The sequence below is a fragment of the Neolamprologus multifasciatus genome, chromosome 11 (assembly GCF_963576455.1).
Source record: "Neolamprologus multifasciatus chromosome 11, fNeoMul1.2, whole genome shotgun sequence".
Classification (NCBI taxonomy): Eukaryota; Metazoa; Chordata; class Actinopteri; order Cichliformes; family Cichlidae; genus Neolamprologus; species Neolamprologus multifasciatus.
Genome location: NC_140449.1, coordinates 33,345,016 through 33,370,186, shown reverse-complemented (window position 1 = coordinate 33,370,186; position 25,171 = coordinate 33,345,016). Strand labels below are relative to the sequence as shown.

At 39.9% G+C, this 25,171-nt stretch overlaps 1 protein-coding gene across 2 annotated transcripts in view; it reads right to left on the bottom strand.

Moving 5' to 3' along the window:
* Positions 1–25,171, bottom strand: part of otud7b (OTU deubiquitinase 7B) — a 49,433-nt gene that overhangs the window by 18,074 nt on the left and 6,188 nt on the right. For both annotated transcript variants that reach the window (XM_085178278.1, XM_085178279.1), the window contains exons 2-5: positions 4,835–5,080; positions 3,389–3,559; positions 2,384–2,611; positions 206–307 (exon numbers count right to left, since the gene is read on the bottom strand). In XM_085178278.1, coding sequence (XP_085034404.1) covers positions 206–307; positions 2,384–2,611; positions 3,389–3,559; positions 4,835–4,919 — 586 coding nt within the window. In that variant the 5' untranslated portion in view covers positions 4,920–5,080. The remainder of the gene's footprint in view (positions 1–205; positions 308–2,383; positions 2,612–3,388; positions 3,560–4,834; positions 5,081–25,171) is intronic.

The following is a 25,171-nucleotide window of genomic DNA, read 5'->3' as shown; positions in this document are numbered from 1 at the left end:
AAAGTCTGGAACAATGCCTGCACAGTTAGAGCATTATTAATTTTCTGAGCTAGGACTCCTAAGTGGGCTGTAAAGGCAAAGTGCACGGCAACATTGTAAAATGCAATTAGTGCTTAAGCTAACACTGGAGTTCCCTTAATGAATGCTAATGGAGTGTGAACCTGCACTGTATTGGGGTCTTGTTTGAAAGGCCCGTGATACTCACCGAGCGAGGCTGCGTGCAGCAGGCAATTTCCATCTCCGCTTGTTGCCAGAGGTAGCAGACTCTGGCAGTTTGAAACCACTTTTGTCCACCAGTTCAGCCGCCCTGCAGGTGAATAATAAATGTTTAACTCGCATGTTTGCATGACAAATATGGTGAAGTATTCATCCAAAACAACTGCTGTGCAAGTCCTCAAAAAGACTTTGTGTCAACATGTGATTTTCAAGTCAAAAGACTTCCAGAGAAGGTTTTCCTCTCGTGTCAGCAGTCGTAGCAGTGTGTCATTTTGTCTTATTTTGGAATGAAACAATTCACCTTCAAAAGTCATAGCCTACAATTATGAGTTAGTGATTACAGCACCTCTGCCTTTACAGGTATTCAGATTTTGCTACAACTGTCAGAGCTGTTTGAATGAGTTATGTGTTTACTGTCACAATTTAATATAATGATGTTGAAAACAGTCTATTTTCCTGCCCTAGCTGCACACACGAGGTGAGCACAAAATTTTGATTCAATTTTATTTATGCAGTGCCAGTTCAAAACAACAGTAATCGCAACCCACTTCACATTGTTGGGTAAAAGTCCTACAATACTAGATGAAGAAGAACCTTGATAATAGTGCTGGACGATATGGAAAAAATATTTATCAAGATATGAATTATTTTTGGTATCACGATAACAATATATATCACGGTCAAAGGAGCTTGCAAAGAAAAGCGTCTGGACTTCTTTACGTTGCTTGAAGATGTTTCACCTTCATCCGAGAAGCTTCTTCAGTTCTAAGGTCAAATGGTGGAGAGTCCCAGATATAAACCTAGTGGGAGTTTCCCCCCACAGAGGGACAAAAGAATCCCCTGATGGTCCTCTAATCGCCTGAGCCAAGGTGTGAAACTGGGTGTGGGTCCCAATGAGCCAGGGTTTCGGGTTTCCTGAGGTCAGATGGCCCAGGATGTGACTCACATCCTGGGCCATCTGACCTCAGGAAACCCAAAACCCTGGCTGATTGGGACCCGAACCCAGATCGGCGTTTCTGGAATATTATGTTTTTGTTGCTGCAAATGCTTTTTATGCAATTTTTGCAAAGCTATATGTGGAAGGAAACCTTGACCTAGGACAAGCTAATGGCATAAGATGTAAGTACAACTCCTCCGGTTTCATACGCAAAAAAAATTATTGCGCTAGCTTACGTTGTTCCAGTTCTACAGGGATTTAAAAATAGATAGGCAAAACGGAGTGTGCGTGCTCCGACCGGTTTTAAAGGGTTAATGATAATTTATAATAATTATTTATAAAATTAGGTTAGAAACGATAGAAGACAAATGGCACGAAATACACTTTTCTATCGTCCACACGATATATATCGTCATATCGCCCGGCACTACTCGATAATCAGATTATCTCTTCTGAGTAGCAGTTGGCAAGGTTGGGAATGAAGAACCTTTTAACATAAACTTCGAGCACAACTAGACTCGTGGTGGGGCAGTCATTGGAGAAAGGGGAAAAAAAATAAAAAATACTGGCGACAGTGTTACCGCTCAGCGTCTTAGAAGACGCATATTAGAAGACCTTGGTTTCAAGTTATCACATTTACAAATGTTCAGGATCTTGACCTTTGACCTTTAAGTCTAGGTCACTGAGATTCGAACTTGTCAAAGAGGTTTAGTAGATACACCTGTGGTATAAATTTGAAGCTCCTACATCGACTCATTCTCGAATTATCGCATTCACAAACTTAGCTGTCCATGCTGCCTGCCCAGCGAGGTGACGACAAGGAGAAGACAGAAGACAGAAGACAGAGAGGCAAGGACCGAACAAGAAAGGTCTCAAAATATATTTCACAAAACCACCAGCTCACACTCTGGATACAAAATTTACATTTGGGAGTGGCAGGTCAAAGTAACAACAACACAAGTTCTTCAAAGGGGCCAAGCTACCACTGCAAAATAGCATTTTACCCTTTTTGGTAATTTAACATGAACTAGTCACAACAAACGTCCTTTAAAACAGCGATTTTAAATCCAAATATTTAAAACAGAAGCAGTACATCTGTTGTCTTATAAATGCAGGAGTAGGCAATACAACACTCGTGTCACTTCAAAAGCACGCGGGGGGTAAGAACTGTCTTTTATCTGCAACCAAGTCAAGCCTAAAATCTCATGTATGGTACAGAGTTATACGAACCGGCATGCTCCAAGGCCACCATCATGGACTGCTCAATAAGGTCCCTCTCAATGAAGCTCCTGAAGTCGTCCCGGTACACAGTGAGGTCTGGCAGTTGGAAAGTGCACAGGGGCGTGTCCAGAAGAGGCTCGTTGCTGCTACCGCCGGTGCTCGAGACGTGAGAGCGGGCCAGAGAAACGATGGTGGAGCTAGCATGAGAAATACCCCTCGACAAACGCTTCTCTGTAGCTACAGAGAGAGAGAAAAAAAGGTGTTGCAGGAAGTGCATATTTGCACATTATGATTTGTAGTTATTATGTTTAGTCTCAGGGTAGACTGGAATATTAAGCGGTAGGACAATTCCTAGTATTTTTATTTGATAAGGAATGAAACGGTGCATTAGTAACCTTTCGGGAATGATCCAGTATTTTTGGCTGCAGGGGGACATGCCTGCATTTTAAAAAGTGTGGACTCACCTGAACTAAGAGACAGCTCAACTAAACTTTCGCACAAACATCCAATGTAATTGTAACGCAGAATTTTGCATATCACAGCTGAAACACCAACAGGGCCTATTATCAGAAAACTGCTCGATGACTTGGTGCTGTTGTCAGCGTTACACCGTGGTCGTCACAGAAGCTGTGACATCAACCCAGCTCTGCAACCATTTTTACTCATATTGAAACTACTGCAGTCTACTCCTAAACCACTGTCGCTATTCAGGAAAAAGAAAGAAAAAATAACATATCAGTGCTTAACCATGAAAAAGTAATACAGAAAGTTTAAACTTCATCTGGGAATCTGGCTTCCTAAACTGCACCAACTCACACGCTCGAGCCTCAAGCCTCCACTGCGAGCACCAGATTACAAAAATATTGTGAGGTTTAAACCCTCTGTAATTGTCACTTTATCAGCTGATATGTAGTCCCTGCATGTTTGTTGTAGTCAAAACATTTAGATTAAGTTGGTGCACCTAATAAACTGCAAACTGAAACTTTGGACTAACTCACTTCCTGAGAACCTCACCTTGCACCACCTCATCTTGGCGATGGAGTATAGGCCGTCCTACCCGAGCCATCTCCTTTTCAGGGGGCAGATACGTTCGCTCTTCTGTGAATGAATACGACAGGTTCCCAGCATGCACCTGTCGCAGCTGCTCAAAGTCACTGAGGGCAGCAGTGAAATCCCAGTTCTTGCCTACGAAGAGAGAGGAAGGGAGAGACAGAAACATCTGTCTGAGTTAACTGCTCCAACAACACTACCTGAATCTTTTTGGCGAGCAAATGACTGATTCCTCATCAGTTTAAATATTTACCACAAGTCAATGCAACACGGGCTTTGTGTTGTACCCAAAGGCCGCTGACACATTCCCTTTATTGGATAAACGCCTCAGCTCGCTGTCTTGCTGATGTTGCTGCAATGCATTACATTTTAACCCATATTCTTATCTGCAACTTGTGCTGCTGCTAGGCAACAGGAGCCCTGCTGACACTAGTAATACCTTCGTTCTATTAGACTTTGATAGCATAATTAACAGTAAAAAGCCAAAAGCTTACTGAGTCCACTGCCTGGAACATCATCTCCAGCTAACTTTCTATAACTACATCCCCACTTCTGCTTTTTTTAAGTTCACTTGAAGCAGAAATTAAATGAATAGATTAAAAATAGAAGGGATGAAAGTGTAAAGACAAACAGATCTGATAAGTTTTCGCTTTACATCTGTATTTTCACATTGAAGGAATGTGGAAAATGATGATGTGGAAAACACAGCTGGAACGCAACGCTGGTGATGCAACAAAGCTGTGCTGAGACAGAGAGCGTGAACTCAGGTGGAGGAAACAGAAATAGGCTTTTTTAGCCTTACAACTCCAGGAACCTTCGACCACAGTTAACCGCATTCATACACTTCTTTATTCCATAAACATCACACACTTTGTTTATGTCACATCCTTGGCCAATTTAGAACCACCAATCAACTTGAAAAAAAGGATTTATTTGAACTGTGGGAGGAAGCTGGAAAACCCACAGAGAAATCTGCACAGGGCCAGAAGAAACATGTAAACTCCACACAGGAAACTCCCAACAGGTTAGAAGATTCAAACCAAGCACTAATCACCGTACTACTGTGAAAGCTCTTCTTAATTTAATCTCAATCTAATTATTTGCAGTCAAAAAGCTAATAAATATCACATCAAACCACAAGTATGAGAAGCATAAATATAAAGCAAAGCAAGCTTTATGCCTGGGTCCATCTATTACCAACTATTTTATACATCGTGAAATACGTCATTAAAACACTGCTGCTTGTTTAGTCTTAATATTTAAGTTCAAGTCGTAATTTAAACAATAAACTATACTTTAAATTAAGGCTCAGTCTGAACTAACATCCATTAAGGAAGGGGAAAGGAAACGTCATAGCTTTGCAATATTGTTAATATCTGTAATGAAATTCTACCATCCTCAGTAACTCACCCTCTAGCAGGTCTCTGGCCAATCCCGGTTCAGCTCCAGTGGAACGGACAAAGTCGGACAGGACTGCGTCCATATCCACGGTCATGTGATCATGAATTCACAAGTTGGCGGGTTGCATCCAGGCATTAAAAAGAAAGAGAGAGAGAGAGAAAGAAAAAAACTGTACTCTGCTCTCCCCGACAGGGCAGCAAAGTGAATGGATAAGGTGGAGTCGGCCTCTACCTTCAGCTAGTCTGTCAGCCACAGCTGAAAAAAAAAAAGGGGGAAAGAAGATTAAGGCTGCAGGTAAAAACCCATCAGAGTTTAAACATCCACATTAATCAGCTTATAAGAAATGAGAAGAGTGCAACGGGTGATATAATAACCTTATTCAACCCCTTTTTGAATATAAACCTGTTGTGACCTGGATGTTTTTGAACATGACACCTTTCGCAGTCACTTGTCCCGCCCATGAAAACAGCAGAGACACACAAAGAGCACAGGTTTCACTAACTGCTTGCACACAAACTAACGGGAGTCAAATGACAAGTCGAATAGCTCTGCGAGGTGTGATGTTTGTCATGTGGGAAGCTTTACTGTGTGGTTTCAGCTGCTTTTATGAAGACTCTTTAATTAAAGCTGACAAGTTAAAAATTTAAAAGTCATGACTCATGATTCCTGTAAAATCTGGAATCGAGGCAAGTGCTTCAATCACACCTGCAAATGTGACCTGCTGAAAGAGTGAATGAGTGTGCACCAAGTATAATTTACTACATGGTTTCCCACTAAACTACATTTATTTGAGGAAGTGTCTCCGCATCTCGTCTAAAGAGAGAATGTAGTGTCACACAACTGATTGGTGTGCTTGGTGGAAATTTTACTTTGGTTTAACGTTCTTCAACATTTTCTGTTACGGCGCAACTGCAACATATCTACAATACACCAAGACTGCATTTTTGCTATTGAGCAATTTACTGGCCCTATAGATATTTACTAGCCCATCAAAAAAGATACCTTTATCTATAAAAAATATAGTACTTTTTATAATTTATATATTTTTTGTAATTTATATATTAGAGGTGGGAATCACCATACATCCCACGATACGATATTATCACAATACTTAACGCACGATACGATATTATTGCAATTTTTAAAAATATTTTGCGATATTCAGATTCTGTACATAAAGGTAAACTTTATCAATATACATTTTATCTAATAACAAAGTCTCACACTCAGTCTTTCTCTCATTTCAGTTTGATTGTTGACAAACTGAACGGTTTGTATTACAGTCTAGTCCAACTTAACTGAATCAACCATCTGGTACAATTATAGCTATTCTGAACTATGCAGTTTATGAAAACTATGCAGCCCCTTCAGCAACTGAAGAATTTGAAAGTAAATTAAAACAAAATATAATTTTACATTAAATAAAAAAGTTTTAAACTTAATTAAAATAAAACATGTCTTAAATTAAAATAAGTAAACTGTCATGTTTATTGCTGCCAAAAACAAGTTAAACACATTTGGACAGTGAAGGAATGTCAGGATTCTTGCTCTGAAAAAGGATCAACATGCTCTGAAGTCAGAGCACAAAAACCTTTTTTGTAACAAAATATCGATTTCTGCTGTCCCTGTATCGATACATTATTAGCAAACAAAATATCACCATACTACACAGTATCGATTTTTTTCCCCCACCCCTATGATATATCTATATATCCATCCTGCATGCTGCACTTATATCTGCTAGAAAGCATGGTTGCTGTATGTTTGCAATTAAGAAAGAAATCAAATGTAAATCGTGTCAAACTAGACAAAGAGTTGATCTGCATGTAGAGCTTCTTATTCCAACTTTTTAATTTAGTTGAGCTGTTGTGTAAAACAAATAATATGTGAAAGATTCATCTTATTCACATTTAAACCATCTTAACTGAAAGTTTCTTCAAAGAATTTTATTCCCATTTAATGTAAAAAGAAGATTTGTTTTGATTGGTAGTAACTGTCAGCCCCTGGGTCAGCTGCTATTCATTTCCTGTAAAATGCAAAGAATATTGTTGTTGATGCAAACAGCATTTCAGCATCTTCGCCTACATATAAAACGTCATACCACTCGTTTAGTCCAATGATTATGACTATGATTGCTCCACAATGACCAGTCAGCAAGCAGTCAAGAAAATAATGGGAAACCTTGTTCACAGAAATACCAACACCCTGTATGAATATTTCTGAAAACATTAACTGGAAAAGGTCATGGCTTTTACCAAGAAAATCCCTACTAACCAACAAACAAGAATGGCGACTTTCCAAATTATTCATAACTGTTGCTGTGAAAGTGTTGTTCAACCAGAAATTGAAAAGATGGGAATGGAAAACTTGTACATGCATCTTTCCTGGAACTGGGGGGGGGGGATTTTTTTTTTTTTAATATGCCCTCAGTAAACATTTTTCCCCGATGCATTTAAGAACTAAATTACTGAACTGCTAGTTTCTGGTATTACTAAATAAAATTCCCAAGGCATTTTTTTAAATTATGGTCATCAGGAGTCAGAAAGGAAGTTTCAAAACACCAGGATGGTGACAAAAACAGACACCTTGAAGTCTCACCAGACTTCACTAACCAACTGGTAATTTGCCATCTTTTATGCTATCTGTGGAACCAACAAGCTGAAGCCACATCTGTACTTTATATTTACTCTTGTACGTCGAGTGTAGATTAAGCAAAGACTAAGATAAATTTAAGATAAAGCAAAGAAATAACTATGTGGAATTATATGTCTGGCAAAGCAAGAGGTAAAAGAAGTGAAGACGTGTCACATCCAAGTGCAGCCTGAGGGAGTGGTTTGGTATGAGGAAACACGTCGTGCCTTTCACTCATTTGAAATCAATTAGTCTTCAAATTTCAAAGGCAGAGCCGAAGGACCCACAGTGAGCAAGCTTCAGTTTGGCATTAAAATCAATACAGAAACATCATCAGGACTGAAATAAAGACAGAGTGAGGATCGATGGGCCGTTGGCATAAAGGATATAGAGGGCAATCGATGCACAGCAGACAAAGACTATGGATCAAAGTAGCCCTGGTCTGACGGATGTAATTTGGGACCAAATCAAACCAACGGGCCTCTATTTTGTTTTGGTGCTGTAGCCAACGTGATCAATTAACCAATAATATTCAGTTGGAGAGACGAAATAGAGAAAAAAAAAAAATCTCTAATGCTTTCCCTTTCACCCTTAGTGAATGTTTGAGGAGTGGCTACGTAAACCCGGTGCACCAAAAGCTCAGGTCTCAGGATGCTTCACTGTGGTTTTTTGTGTGTTTGTTTTTTCTTGGGCTCTGTATGATATTAGTGAGAGTAGATATCCACAACATGGTCATCTGAGCCACACAACTTTGGCTGTGAAGACATAAGCTCCATCCAGCTGCTGTCAAGACCTTGTTTCCAAAAGGGGGAGCTACAACAGTTAGTTTCAAACAAACAATTAACTGAAGGGCTGCACGAATGCCCACTATGAGGTAAAAAAGAATTAGTCCAACATTAAAAATACGGAGCTGGTAACCACTTTACTGTGTCTTCAGAGGGTTTTCATCCACCTTTGCCAAACAGTTGGCAAACAATTTCTCTTTTATATATATCCTTATAATACAGTCATAATACACTCAATTATATTTCAGTATCATCTAGAATATGTGTAACAGAAGAAGAAAAATTACCCCTAAGAGGAAGTGGGAATAATGCTGTTCCATTTTTTTGATAAGCAGCATGATGAGGAGGAATGAAGTAGTGATTTAGGTACGTACTACCAGCAGGGATCTGTCATGGCCTAGCCTTATTATCCACCCTTATTTCTGATCAATGTGGTTCAAAAAGGAAATAAAATGTAACTATAGATAGTTTGTTTTTTAAATGTTACTCTATATGCATGTAAATCAGTAGTTTGATGAGCAAAATAATATATTATAGTGACTGCTGACTCCCAAAATAAAATACCTACAGTCATCTATTCCCATCAGTCTCATGGCTCATCCACCACCTAGTGTTCCTGCTTCATCTGACTCAGTGAACTCTTTTCCACTGTGCCTGATGAGTCACGAGTTTACTCTTGTTACACCTCTCCACCGTTCTCTCGCTTTCCCTGCCTCCCTCGGTTTCTTTATCATTATTAAAGGCACGCAGGTACACGGGGGAGAAACAGACTTTCTCTGGCAGCGCCGTATTTCTAGAGCATTCTTTGCAAAGTCAGCGGCTCGACAGTCTCCTCTGCAGGGCCTCCCAATATTCTTGCAGTTTGTCAGTTAAGTGAGATCTACTGATCACATGCACGCAGTGTAACGAAACAGGCGGAGATCTCATTTGGACTGATACAGAAACGTAGATCAGACTGTATTCTGACCAACAGCACATTCGTGGCCGACCAGAAGCCACGACCCACACTCTGGGAATCACTGCGACAGCTTTTGAGTCACTGTCTAACAAGCCTTTGTTATAAAACTAAACAAATTAGGGCAATTTTATTGCATTAGTAGAAAATTTGATATAGCATAACTACTATAACTACTACACTGACAGGGACATGCTGTAAATGAAGTGAGGCCCATTGCAAGAAAACTGAACTATTCAAATTATCATTGCAGCTTTCTGGCAAATTCTTTTTTTTCCCCCTGGTGTAATACTTAAAGAAATGAAAGTGTTTAAATAGGAGAAAGCAGATTAAAACATAAACAGGAAGCCACCAGGTTGTGACAATACCACAGCATAGTAGATGTACAGGCTGCACCTTAAGTTGGCTGGCTAAACAGTGAAGGCTTTAGCAGCAGCATCAACACGTTTTACCAACTATGACGGCTTTAGCAGAGGACAGAGGTCGTCTAGTTACAATGTAAATCTGTGTTTTCTTATAATCCTGTACCATTATGTGATGTATAGTCTCCCAGCACAGGCAAAAAGTACTCAGAGCCATTAAATATAAAAAAAAGTGGAAGGGTGATAAACAGAGGGCTGTGGACAGAATGTTCTCGCACACTAATAGAAACCTCGCTGCTGCTGATGTGTAAAGCTAAAACCATCAAATGGCACCTCCTTCAAAAACACTTTTTTCCAGGATCAAGTTGGTAAAAATGACAGTCTGTGTCCTCCAAGTCTTCTCGCATTACACTCTAATAAAAGTCACATATTTTATTTTTTATTCTGTGCCGATCTGAGCGCATCAGGTCACTCATAAATCAACCGTTTCGATCACAGTTACTTCTTAACTGTAAAACTTTTTAATGGTGCTGTACAATAAAACTAAAGTAATAACACAGGATTAAATTATAGCGGAACTTAAAGTCATTAAGACCGCAATAAAAATGTTTATGACACTGAACACCCTGAAGGGAAAGAGGAAGTGTGGGAGGCCATAAGTTTATGGCATCCATCAAATGCTCATCAATTGTTGTGGTGTTGGCGCGCGCTGTGAAACTTCACCACAGAGTTTGACAGCCAAAGCCAGAGTTCACCTTTAAGGTCATAGCGGGCTTAAAACAACAAAACATGACGTCTAACAAATACCTCGTATTTCATGCCCTCAAAATCTATTATTACGTGGTCAAAAATTAAATTTCCATTTGGCAGCAAGGGAAAAACATTCTCAACAAGAGAGACCCTGCGTGGATTACTGAGCAGTACTATCGCTGCTGCCAACATGGGCCAGCCAGTGATTTGTATCAGGGATGGCTGAGCTTTTGTCTGGCAGGAGCGCTTACGTAACAGGAGCTGCTGACAACACGTGGGTGCTGAGCTGAGGGCAGGAGAACGGCCTGGATCACGGAGGGACGCGGAGAGGTCACCACAGCCCACTGCGCCAGCCGTTGGTGGGCTGAGGGGGTCACTTTGTTGCTTGGATTGAGACTGCAAGTGTTCCTTACAGTATTTAAGGAGGACACATTTTTATGGTTTTACTGAACACACGAGGGCTGTGGAAAGTGAGCAAAAAACCCCCAAACTATCCACTTTATATGGTGAAATTACACGTAGTATGGTGTCACAATATTAAATTGGTAATAAATCAATGCTGGCTTCGTATGATTATGATAACAAAATAATTGGGATAAAATTGTTGTTGAGTTTGTTTGTTTTTTGCATGAATTTTGGCAAAACTCTGAGAACTGCAGCTCTAGCATCTATATCTTGTCATTTTGCATGATCATCTTTTCGTGCTTTTTATGGATTTAATTACATTTTGTATCCATCCACTTGATCTATCTTCAATATTGTCTTTATCACAAAGAATGTTTAATCCAGAGGAAAACATTTGCCACTCGATCTGTCCTGCTGGATACTCGCCTTTTCCTTCCAAGTTCTGTGTTTTTGTCCTTCCCTAAAAGCTCGGCCTCACTCACTGTTTACTTCAGCTCCAAACAAGAAGACTAAAAGGGGCCCTTGGTGTAAAAGATCTCAAAATATTTCAGTAGAAGAATTTATCAGTAGGTCTTGCTTTCAAACTGTTTCTCATCTGGTATACTTTTGACTCCGTTACTCCTGCTGTGACTACCAGGTAGTTTTCCTGAGTGCTGCCTACGTCTTTAATTCATCACAGTCTGAAACCATAAACTTCTCTTGAGGAGGAGGACCTGTGGTGGCCACTGTGTGGTGGGGCTAAAAAATTCCCTACTGAATATTGACGGTCTTAATGCTTTTTTCATATATTGATTTGTTTTTCATTATAGATTAATAGGGAAGGGCAATATGGCCAAAAATATTTATCACCATTATCACGATTTATCATGAATTCCTTGCTGACAGTTTAACCAAAAGGCATTTCCAGTGGAAATGGGCTGACACATCCTGAGCATAACCATGTATAATATCCACAAAACTTGTGGTTATTATTAAATGGTTATACACGCAATATAATACGGTAATATTATGTTGAAGCACAGTACGTATCACTCCGCAAGGCTCCTGACTACGGTAGCCGTAATGCTCCGACAATCAATCAAGCGATACAGCTTCGTAGCTTATCAAAGTCGTACTAAAACATTTTTTGACTGATTTTTGAGCGCCGTGCATCACATAAAATCGGTTCGAGGTCAGTAAGCACAACCAGAATTCATACATAAGGGGCACTGTCTTGATTTTTCAGAAATCAACGTATAATTAAAAGCGACGTATTTTCAGAAAAACACTGTAATAACGACGGCCCGCTTACATGCTCTACCTAAAATTGTGCTTTGTTGTGTATCTGACGGACGAAAGCCAAACCAGCTCCACATCACTAAAGTTGCAGCCTTTTCACAAACCAATTCTGGTTCATTTGTTTCATTCAACTATTTCGCTCTTCTCATTCTCCGTCGCCGCCGTGCTTTTTCTGCCATGTGCGTATGAAAACAAAGGCTCTGCGCATGCGCGTTTTACCCAAATTCTACCGCGATATTTAATTTTCTTATAATTGCCTAAGGTTATACCGGTATTACCGTGAACGGTATGATATGGCCCAGCCCTATAGATTAACATTAAAATTAATCTTAAATGGCATGTTTTTTATGTTCAATAACTGCATAATACTTTCAAAAAAGTTAACAAATCAGGCACATATTAAGACTCAACGCCATGCCCCTCCAGCTGTTCAGCTAACATCTGTCCACTTTTTGTTCCCCAGTTCCAGCAGGCTAAATTATTCACTACTCTTTATTTCCCCAACCCAGAAACAATGGTTGCCACATTCCTCACTGGTACTAATTTACCATGAATGCAGGGTAAATGAAATCTAATTTCAAAATAAAAACAAAGCTGAGCTTTGCCACACCTAAAAACTGATTTCTGAAAAAAGCAAACCGATAAAAGCACTTTTTTAATATATATGTAGCATAAAATCTCTCAGATCTGTGGCAGAGCTGGGATGGTGTGGAGTCCTATTATGGCAAGACAAACAAAAACGACTGAAACAAAAACATCGAGCTGCCCTCATTGCTGTAAATTTCCATCTCGCACTCTCCAAAAGCCTTCACTTCTTATTACTCGCTCAGCAACATTGTTTGCAAACCACAAGTTATGAACCACGTTTTCCTCTGGCCTGAAACTACAGAGCAGTCTGACTGTCTACACTAACAGACATGCAGAGAATTGATCATCTGTAGGAAAGAAATGCTGTATGAATAAAATAGATATGTGAAAGGAAAAGCAGCATTACAACAAAACGAGGAGATTTTACATATGACTGGCTAATCTGGCTCCAGATGTCTGAATCATCATTCACAAGATTTGTTTTTTCTTAGCACACATATCTTTGCATCATTCTCAAAGCTGGCTTTTGACCTCAGCTCAATGATGCAACTTGCAAAAGTGTGCAACTTTCCCAAGGCCATTCAAGACTGTTTAAGAAAATACCTTTAAGAAAGACACTTTTTTAAGTGCAATAAATGAATATGTTAAATAATCGACATTACAATTCTGTCCAATTGTGACAGAATTCAATAAAACTATGTCTCATTCTCGTGCTTCTGGAATTCTACTCTACAACTGTGATCCCTCATCTAATTTGTTTGTCTGTAAAAAGCTAAATAAATAACAGCTGATGTATTATTACAGTACAGATGCAAATACTAATGTTTTCCACTCCTGCCCGAATGGACACGGGCAAAGTAAAGCACTGAGATTAAGTTAAAGGCAAAAAATAAGTGAGTTATTAGTTAAGTGAAGCCACTTCTTTAGGCAGAACAGGTTCTGTGTTTTGACTTTTGGTAATGCTGATATTTACATTTGCATCACAGGTTGTGCTTTTTCTTTCTCACTGAAACCCTGTGAAGGGGGAGATTCACTGCCTCGTGTTTTTCCTCTGCAGGGTTTCATTGATTGTGTGAAACTCAAGCTTTGCTCTACATTTAAGAGACAAAGAAGCTGTCACACAAAGAACGAGGATAGTATACTTTACCTAAATAATGTTGAGACTTCACCAGATGAGGATGGCCGAGTTGTTCCCCTCTAATGGTCAGTATGTGATAAAACACAGTGTCTATAAATGTGCCTGTTCTATTTTTGTTCAATCACATAAACCTTTCCTGTGATCTCAGCAAATGCAAAACACACCCTCTCCGCCTGGCAAAACCACATGAGTAATGAGATAAAGGGCATAAGGTAAACAAACAGGGTGAGGCGATGTGGCTGGTGGGAGTCGAAGCAGGAGTGACAAGTGTGACTAAGTGCTTCATCTCCACCACAGAGGGATGGTGGGATAGAAAGAAAAAACTTCCAGTCTTTGGACAGAGCAGTGAGCACTAGCAGCTAAAGCTAGACTGATGAACTGGCCAGATTACTGCAGATCCATCTGCTTCGGTCTACACACCTGCCAATACAGCAGAAGTGCAGAAATGACTAATTAGGTCTGATGCACCTCAGAAAAACACCCTTCGCAATACAAAAACACAACACCATTGTTAACAGCACATGAACCAGTTCTCTGTCCGGTTCATATGCAGACCACCAGAGCAGTCAGAAACACTGGCTGATGGGACTGATTGATTCCCTCTATGGGAAAGCAGCTTAATGGAACAGAGGACAACATCATCAGACACCTGACTAGACAGCCACAAGAAAGAAAGACCAGGAATAGGTGTTTAACAGACACCAAACTAAAAACACACACAACAAAAAAAACAAAACACATAACCACATACTTCCCTGGTTGTTAATATACTTGCATGGTTCATCCAAGTGAAGTGTATCTGTGGATAACTCTGGTATCAATCTGGATTTTTGTTTTTTGGATTGAGTCCTGACTCAATATATAAGCATGACTGGTCACACACTTAGGCTACGTTCACACTGCAGGCGAAAGCGCATCAAATCCGATTTTTTTGACCCTATGCGACCCATATCCGATCATGGTGTGACAGTGTGACGGCACAAATCCGATATTTTCAAATCCGACCTGGGTCACTTTCGTATGTGGTACTGAATCCAATACATATCCGATGTTTTAGAAAGCGACTGCTGTGTGAACGGTCAAGTCGCATTAAATCCGTCTTTTACGTCACTGACACAAGACAGACGCCAATTATCAGCGCCGGAGAAGCACCCGATAAGACATCCCGAACGCTTCCTGGCCATCCGGTGAAAGACAACGTTGGAGAAACGTGAACATTTTATTTGTATTGTATAATCTGCAGATTCTGACAGAAATCTGCAACTATCCTTTGAAGCACCGCTCCTCTAAAACAGCAATAAGGATCATTATTAGGTTATTTTCATTATTATGTAAATAACTTAAAGCAAAAATTGGGAAACGAAGTCCGAAGTCTTTATATTAAGGCCATCAGTCAAACGATACTGTTGCTCTGGGTCTAAACAGAGCGCGTTGTGTGTGACGTCTTCTTTTGCGCATGCGGGCCGCTTTGAGCGTTCACACTAGAGCGCGTTTGCTGTCGCATTTTATCTGTAGTGTGAACGAGCAGACAAAAAAATCGGATTTGATCAAAAAATCGGAATTGAGCATTAAGACCTGCAGTGTGAACGTAGCCTTAGAAAACTAGGAATTTTCCTTTTACATCTGGTTATTTGATCAACAAAAGTATTCTTGTTTTTAAATTACAATTAAAAGGCTAAAACCTTTTTGGGGAGACACCAGAAAATGATATATCCAGGAAAAACCCTGTCAGTGATCTTTATTAGCTTAAATAACACAATACTACTCAGGCTATCCTAGCAGCTAACAAGGGGACTTTAGAGAGATACTTTAGGAAATACTTGTATAGCCACGTGACTTCATGTGCTCAAGTCTCAATCACTCTTTTGTTGTCTGACTTGTCAGTCACAGTAATCTCTGAAGTGTCTGCAAGGCGTAGGCATAGCATACCGTCCTTAATACTGTCCTTCTTGTGATTTCTTCTCAGTGAGTCGAAGCCAGTTTTTAAGTGCTTCAGAAACAGGGTGGATACGCTGTGAACAATCAATCACAGTAAACACCAACCATGCTGCTGAAGGAAGCCAGCAGAGAGAAAAACAAAGGTGTGGTGAGATGGCTGTCCTTCAGCTGTCTGAATCTGTGGAGTGCTGTAATCTGGTTACTGACTGAGCTCAGTCAGCCTACACTGGCTCATTACATAAGAAAGCTACAGCTGGGAAGGAGGCTGATCGTTGCCTGGCTGAGGAATGGAGGAAAATCGAGATCTTCACCTAGGTCTTCCAAAGTTGCCCTCGTATGAAGGGTGCAGCACAATGGCTCTGCTGCTTGTGTATAGGAAGTGCTGCTTCAGTCTCCTCAACATAATAAGTAGAAGGCTTAAAAAAACAGAATGGCCTTATCAGACAATAGTCTTGGACAAGAAAATGCACAACAAAGCAAACAGCGCAGAGCGATGCAAAATCCTCTCATTATACTGCAATATCCTTCTATAAGGCCGGGCAATGCTTTCTTTTGCGACTACGTTGACCTCATCTTCAAGGGCAAATGGATGCATCATAGGAATAGTGTAGGCACATCACTTTCCAAGGGCTTGTATAATGCCAAAGCACTGCAGAAACAGCCTCAAGCTAATGCTAGGCTGCAGCAGACATGGTCTGCGTCAATTCTCATTTTCCCTTAATTCATTTATGAAGCACTTTTAACTAATTTACTATCACTGAAGAGAGAAAAAAACTGTTTCACAATTCAATTACAATATTTAGGACTTTAAACTGCTGCATTCTCAGGGAGAGACTTATGGTTTTAGTTGCTATTGGGTTACATCTCAGAAATCAATAGAGTAAATTTGAGTGTGCCTATTGCCCTGGACAAAAGGAAATATGCTAGCAAGCTGGTCATTGGAGAAAAATCAATAATCCCACTGAACTACAGCTCAGGGGTACATGCACAGGCATGTTGCTGACATGTGAATTATGGGGACTAGCGGACCAGTTCAAGTCCATTTGCAAAAAAGAAAAGAAAAAGCTTCTTCATCAGACTCAGTGTCTTTTGTCTTAAAAATAGCAAAAGCTCTGTTGTAGCTGCAGGAAAGATGGGTTGATGTCTTTCCAAATAAGGTTATTGATTTTATTTAGTGGCACACTACTCTGATATGTCGATACGTTCTGATACTGCCTTAAGAAGTTATATGAGATGCCAGTGACAATGAACCAATCTACACAGGTGATCTAATCAATACAATCCTACTTTGTATCTTTAGTCCACTGGCTGCAGTAAGGACATCCAAAATAGCAAGGAAGAGTTTCAAGCTCATTTGCCAACAACTTTTTGTAATGTCTTTGCAGCACTTTGTGATTTAACTGCAAAATGTGCCAGCACAACCGAGCTTCAGCTTTCAGCACCTGCTCAGGGTCTGTAACAATTTGCAGTATGATGTTGAATATAAATCTAAAGAATCTAATAATGATTAAAACTAAAGAAGTATCCGAACCACATTTTCCCCTCATTCTGTTCAGGAGACTTTAGTTGTTGTTGTTTTCACAGCCAACAGTACTTGGTAAAAGTCCAGGCCTGTAAGACCGCTACATACTGATCTAAAGTCCCGACAGGTGCAAAGGTGTGAGGTCCAGATCAACGCTTCTTGTTGCCTTAATTATCTGTTAGTTTCTTTTACAAAACTGGCAAACCAATGTTTAAATCGAGTCCAGCATTTGGGTTAATATAATAAGCATAAAATACACTTTTAGTTGATCAAATGAGCAGAAAGAACAGTTAAATGAATACACTTCAACAAATTAACTATATGCAGACCAATCATGCTTTCATGTACAGTCACCACTAGGGCTGCCACAAACGATTATTTTGATAGTCGACTAGTCAGATCATCATCCATTGGACGTAAAACGTACAGCTTATTGCACCAGCAGCATCTGCTCTTATATAACTATCATTAGCTTACAGCTTTAAGTGTTTAAGGTCTGTGCTAACTAAAAATAAAGACAAGATGATAGTTTATTAAATTTTAATTAAATGTGCAGATTGTTTCGGTGGAGTTTAATAAACTCAGCCGATTTACTCAGGAACAAATAAAATACTGAAAAAAGCCAAACAATAACATTTTAAGTTATCTAAGTGACTTATGTATCATGTTTAATCTGAATAGTGAAAGACGGCGGTGGGTTTGAAAACGATTTGCCGGGAGTCCGGTGTTCTCACGGCTCTAGTGAGCCTAGCCCCCGGCTAGCTATCGAGCTAGTGGCTAACAGACGTCTCCGAAAACGTCGGAGCGCTTTTGAAAATATGTGGTGTCTTGATAAACAGAGCAGATATTTGAGGTTTACACAGCTACATTCTCGCCTGAAAATATGTTAAACGTTTATTTTGTGACCCAGAAAGAATAATAAGAGTAATATTAAAACTAACTAGCTGCCGCCATTGTTGGAAACTGAGCAGGGCTGCGCTATGAATTCTGGGACAGAGCTACTTCTTCTTCTTCGGGGTTTAATGGCAGCTGGCATCCTTGTACATGCAGTGCTGCCATCTTCTGTTTCAGTCCGTTATTACACTCTTAAATCCTACTACTTATTCCTGCGTCTTTTGTGATCTTACAAAGCTTCAAACGACACGTCAACTATTAAGTTAGTCGTCGACGATTTTGATAGTGGCAGCCCTAGTCACCACCCAAAGACCCATTTTGATCCAAGAAAAAAAAAAAAAGCTGATTTGCATAAACAAGAATGATTCAGTAAGGAATCCAGCTTTTTAATGTAAATCTAGTTCTGGATCAGTATTGGATCAGAAAGCCAAGGAATGAGAACTGAAAAAGCTGGATAGCTGCATTCCTACTTATTTTTCTTCCACTTGGCTTGTCTCTGCAAGAGTACGCTGCAAGAAGTGTCAGGTCTAACGAATGTTTACAAACAAGTCAGGAATTTAAAAAATTAAACAAAGTAGGCGAGATGAGCCTCCCTGCAAGGAAAATAAAAACACATTTCAACCCTGCTGGCTTAACCACCATCTGCGGGCGTCTGTGTGTGTAACGCGTAAGACAACACCACCATCCCGAATGCACACACAGCTGATGTCAGAGATTCCACACCACGCCCGCCCTCTCCGGGCCGTGCCACCTGAGCTGGATGAGTCCAAAAGCTGTCCAGTCATCAAACAAAAATATGCAAAGTCTAATGTCCCTCTCACAGCCTGCCTATCCCATTTGCTGGCTCAGAAACAGGCAAACCTGATCCACGTGAACCTCTTGTTTTCTTCCCTGGATGAGTGCTCAAGGCAAAACAAGGTGAAGAAAACAGGATTTACTTACAGATCATTTGATCACCGTTTTCACATTTAGGTTGCAGACTGCAGTCGTTTTAAACTTCATGACTGAACCAAGAAATTCCGCAAGTTTATCTGGTCTAAAAATAGTGCGACACTGGTAATAAGGGGGAGAAAAACACATTCACAGACATTTAGGTCAACTATTAGCATTGTTCATGAAAACAGGGTCCCTGAATGTTCATTACACAGCTGCGCACTTGTTCTGAGTGTCTATCTTTACATCTAAAAAAGAGCAATAACAACTGTGTAAGCACCACCACCAATGCAAACAGAGAGTTACCATCTAATCTGAGCTGCCAGAATTAGAGCAACCTCCTGTTTCAGATAGCCTAAAAATAATCCACTCCTAATCACAGTTTAAACATAGAAAGTCTGCACCGTCGAGAGCTCAAAAACAGCTGATGGCTAAGATTTAAACACTGTCGGGGACAAAACCCAAGGAACGTGTAATGCTTCAATCAGAGACAATCAAATCAGTGACGTCATCTTCTCCCTCTGAAAGCATGAAACCCTTTATCATTCAGAGCTAATTTTCATTAACAAAAACCATTTATCTTTTTTGAAACTGCACTGTTCTTAGGAATCACCAGTTAGCATTAGAAGGTTTTTAGAGAGTGGATGACCTAATAAGGTAGAGTATGCTTATGTTTCCTTTCCTTTGTATGAATGAATGTCTTCAAAAAAAAAAAAAAAAGTCTTAATTAATGCTTATCAAAGACCTTTTTAGCGAAAAAAAGGCTTAACAATACCAAAATGATCTATTATTTCTGGACTTTTATAAATAAAGAGCTTTCAAGATGGGAACATAATCATTCAACAATACACTGTAATATTCCTTACCACAATATACATTTCCTTTTTTTCAACCACACATTACAGTAAAGCTGTTTTCTTTGGATTTTGGTCCGGTCCTAAATACAACCTCTACAAATGTAATATCTACAGCAAGTTTTATGACTGTATTTACTTGATTTTCATTTCAGATTTTTTATGTCAAACAGCTAGCTTGGTTTCAAATCTGTACGGGTACAATGCACACTGACATCTGCTAATTAGTGGTTAATTATTAAACTGTCAAAATGGCAGAATTTAAGTAATTTAAGAGGAGGGACCAGCAACCAAATGTCAGGCAGGAGGTGAAAAGTAGTGAGATTAGGGCTGGGCGATATGGCCTAAAATTCAAATCGCGATATAATTTGAAGCTCGTGCGGTAATGATATATATCACGATATATTCTTTTCTTCTGTATAACGTATTTTCCACACTATAAGGCACACTTAAAATCCTTTAATTTCCTCAAAAATCGAGAGTGTGCCTTATGTATGAATTCTGGTTGTGCTTACTGACCTCGAACCGATTTGGGCTGCAGAAATCTGTTAAAAAATGTTTTAGTACAACTTTGGTAAGCCGCACTGCTTGATGGATTGTCAGAGCATTACGGCTGCCGTAGTGAGGAGCTTCGCGGAGTAATCTGGGTCCAAAACTCCGTCCATTTCAGCTCCCAAAGTCAAACGAACACTGAGAGTTAAAAACTGTCTAAATTCTTTCATCTTTAATTAAATGATCAGTGTTGCTGCTTTACCAAGTGTAACAATTAAGTTTTACATCCAGGCATCCATGAAAACAGAATTTATTAAATTTAACGGAGTTAGAAGTTAACAGGAAGTTAACAGGAAGTTAGCTCGCTAGCTTCCACCTAAACATGTTGTGCTACGTGATTGCTAGCGACACAGCTATGTTAGCATAACATTAGCACAGTGAAGCTGGAGGATGAACGCTAACTTTTTTCCACTCATTAAAAGTTAACGTGAGGGATTCTGGTGGTCAGGGACAAATGCAATCGCATAGCAGGATGCTATACACGGGCCAAACTTCAGTCAGGAGAACAACTTAGATTATTCATCCACAATACGAGGTTAGTTATTAATATACTGCAACAACATGGGAACAGAGCAGCTGCGAGAGAATTCAACATTAATGAATCAATGTTACGGAAGTGGAGGAAGCGCAGTTTTTGGCTTTCCCCATATTTCAAAAGTGCTTCATCTCTTTGTTATGACTGTCGCCCGGCATAATTTGCAGATGATAATGGTTGTAGCTGCTGCGATGCTTTCGACCAAAACAGGTGCAGCCTGATGACATCATCAACATGCGCTATCGCGATAGAGTGATACAGTCAAAATCTCTATCGTTGGCCAAATTTATATCGTTTTCTATCGTATATTGTTTACATCGCCCACCCCTAAGTGAGATTACACACATTTTGGTGTTATTTGCTGTTCGTGCATGGTAAACTGTTGCTTTTAAAAGACTTTAGCATAAGTTTTGGTCTGAAACCAACACGTTGCATGTATACAAAAAGCAGTTAAGTGTATGACCTTTTGTGTTAGACTTGAGGCAACACCACCCTGTTGATATACATGCACCACGCAAGTAAGCACATAGTGCATGTAGTGTATGTAGTCTGCACACAGAGGCATTCTGATTGAGGTACAGTGATGGTTTAGGACAAAACGTCTCCTGGTCAGTGGAAAGCTTCAAGTTTTTCTTCAGCCAGACGTAAACTCTTGCTGATATTCACTGGAGCAAAGTAATAATAGTCAAGTCCAGCCAGCTGAAATGGGCAGTATTAGCTTCTGAACACAAGTGTTTATCAAAGTGTCTGAGAGCTGATGTCATAGTGTAGCAGAGCATGTAGCAGAGATGTTTGACTTCACTTTGTCCACTTTCCTCTAAAATACTGCTCTGAATGCCACAGCATGAATCACCCGACTCACATATCAGAGGACAAGAACAATAAACGTGAGTGCTGATTTTTATATAATGGATACAGTGGCATCAACAACTTCTCGATGAAAATAAACAAGCACACATTTTCCTCTTTAACAGGATATGCCTTAATTGACAGCAGCAAGTGATTTCTGATCCATGGTCATTAAGATTCTGCCTGAATGGTCATTTTACATAAATTTAGAAAACTAAATACATACAAAACCAGTAAGAAAACAAAGGAAAAAGTTTAATCATTTAATTCTTTAAATCCACAAGAACGTCTTGACTCAAATATTCCAAAAACAAAAGTAGGCCATCCTTAGCAGATGAACCTTTTCACTTTTAGTAACTGACAAAGTTTTGACAAATAATTAATAGATTAACCAAGAAAATAACTGCTTAGTTTAACTGTACCTGTACATGTGTTATCATGAAATTAATATAGTAACATGTAGCATTAATGCTGAGATAGTTACGATTACTATTTTACATACAGGTGCAGGCCAATGTTTAGTTCCTCCTTTCTTGCCCATTATGATGGTTTAGTAGACCTCAGAGGGTCCTAGGCTATGCCCGGGGCACATCTCTGCAGTCAGGCCCAGTAATCACCAGTTAAGGAGCGATAATTAACAACCCCACATGAAGCAGGCGGCTGTGGAAAAGGGCTTTAGGGGACTATAAGTGGCATTCCCACATACCACACAGAGACCACACTGCTTTGTGCACGGGGTCAGTGCGATGGGTGACTGAAACAGCAGAAAATGTAATGAGGGTATTTGATCCTCAAAGTGAGAGGGGGAAGTGGAAGCTAATCTGCCATCAATGCATTACTGGTTCAGAAGCGCACACAAAAAGAAACCCAAAATAAGACATTAAGAATGATGACCCCTGCATGACTTCATGGAAGTCTGTGCTCTGCAGACCAAAAGAGGTGCACAGACACACAAATGCTGGTCCAAGTGCTGCTGAACATCCGGCGAGAAATGCTGCCGTGCCTCTGAAGGACATCAGCACAGAGACTGATGGATAAATTGCTTCCTGCAGCTGTCATCCTAAACTCTAAACCGGTTTACAAAAGTCCTCAGCTGGCCTTGGTGGACTCTGTGATTTGTATTCTTTGTGAAGAAGCACAAGCCTCTGCATCCATCTTAAAACTGCCTACCTAAATCTTCTAAAGGCTGGATATTTTCACAGTAAATAACAAAATGTGTGTTTTGCCTCTAGAAAATTAATTAAGATGATTACAATAACAGCACAGGACTCCCTGCTGCATGTCCAAACATGACACAAGCTCATCTTTGGTGATACAGCTGAATGACATGGAGGAGCGCCCAACCAAGTAACCAAGACTTTACCAGTAAACATGACATGAGAAAGGTCAGAGTAGATGATTAGCAGCAACTGGACTTTAAAAGAAGAGCAGGGAAAAAAGAGGGTGTTGCCAATTATAGTTAGATGACCCTGTACCTGTGGGTCCTACCCAAGTGAAGTGAATGTGAATGCAAACACATACTACAGTGTTTGAGCTGTGATTATTGACCAAAGGTGATAAGTCTAAATTTGTTTTGGCAAGCCTAACAACTCTTAAAGATGACTAAAATCACCTCCTCTGCTGCTTTGATCCGTGCATTAATTTTAAAATAAACTGGCAATATTTGATGTTACAGGGATGGCACTGATGCCAAAATATCCTTTTTGCTTAATGTATAAACAATTAGTATTGCATAATTCACATTTAAAAGGCAAGTGAGATGACTACTGCTTTCATTTGCATATCAACCCTCAAGGAATACAAGACATTTCTTAGACTCCAACTTGATCTTTGGCTGCGCCGTTTTAAAATTAAGCACATTGGTTCCAGTCCTGCAATACAAAAACTGCTGTAAATAAAAGAGCTTAGAAACTGCTTAATACAAGAAACAAAAAGGATCTGTGACTTGCAAGTACAATACCTACAATAGTGAAGATCTACTAAATCAGCCTGAATGTGAAGCCAACCAAGCCCTGCCTGATCTAAAGCCAGCGGCTAAACAAGCACCAGCCTCTGCAGGCACGCAGCACTAATGCTCATGTGAATCCCCACGTGCTGCAGGCCAGTCGCTATACACAGCAGGGTGACTTCACGTCACACCCCATATGATGTCATCCTGGGGGAACAGGCTCCTCATTAGGGCTGTGTGTGGGATTACTCCTGATGTCCTGGATCAACGAGGCAGAGCAGGAGACGATAATGTCCCCTAGTCTGCACAAGAAAAGGCACATGCCCAATAATATACATTAATCTCAAAGAACATGTTGACAGATTTACTACAACTGCCGACTTTACCAAACTGAACATCCACTTATTAAAGACACCGATGCTGATCAATGAGTCCAGCTTTACTGCCACTAAGCTTACAGTTAGTGTTGTTCTAGCAGTGAAGGACAGAGTTTAATAGAAATCACCTCACTTGTTTCAGTATTTCAGACCGCTGCCAACCTAAACACCAGAATCCATCAGTCAGAAGTCCTCATTTGGTCCTGATGGAGTCCTGTTAACCTTTAGATTTTGTGGAACAGTCAACTAAATGATTTCTGTCGTCACTAGTCAGCAGCAAAAATAATAGCTGGTTAAACTAATTATCCCTATTTCAATAACGTGCAACCCCAGTTAACGTTTGTTTCTAAAACACTATGACACCACCTGCCTTTGTGCCTTTCTGTGATCTAACAATGTGAACTACCAGGTGGAACAGGGCTGTGCGATATGCCTAAAATCTCATATCCCGATATAAGACATCTATCGTCCCGATAACGATATAAATCACTAAAATTTTACATTTTCTGTAAATTCTGTGAATCTCGGGCAGCTCGACTTGCGTGAAGTGTTTCCAGCTGGGCGTCGTGTACATGGAGTCGAGCATTTTAACCAATGCATGAAACGATACATTTTTAGACATAAGTTGTAACGGCCGCCGTTTTCTTTGTGAGTATTTATTACACGGCGTGCTGCGGGGAAAAGCCTGTTCTAACGTTTGAGTCTAAGGTTTATTTTTTAGCACCTGACGGCTCTTTTTTACTTCTCATCTGTAAATACTCTGCATCTTTCACGTGATTCAGTTTATTTTGAAAAGTCTCAACAGGATCTTGAGCTTTATTGTGAAAACTTTATGTGGCACATAAAAAAGCGGACACGCTGGTTATATTAAATATAAGAGAAAGAGAGAACTTTAATTATAGCCGCTACAGTGACCATCAAAACCATGAAAAAAATATTGCCGTAAACAGTTTATTTTGCGACACCACGAAACAAACGACAGCGTAAAATGAAACGATAGACGTTTTTATATCGTCATCCGATATATATCGTTATATCGAACAGCCCTAAGG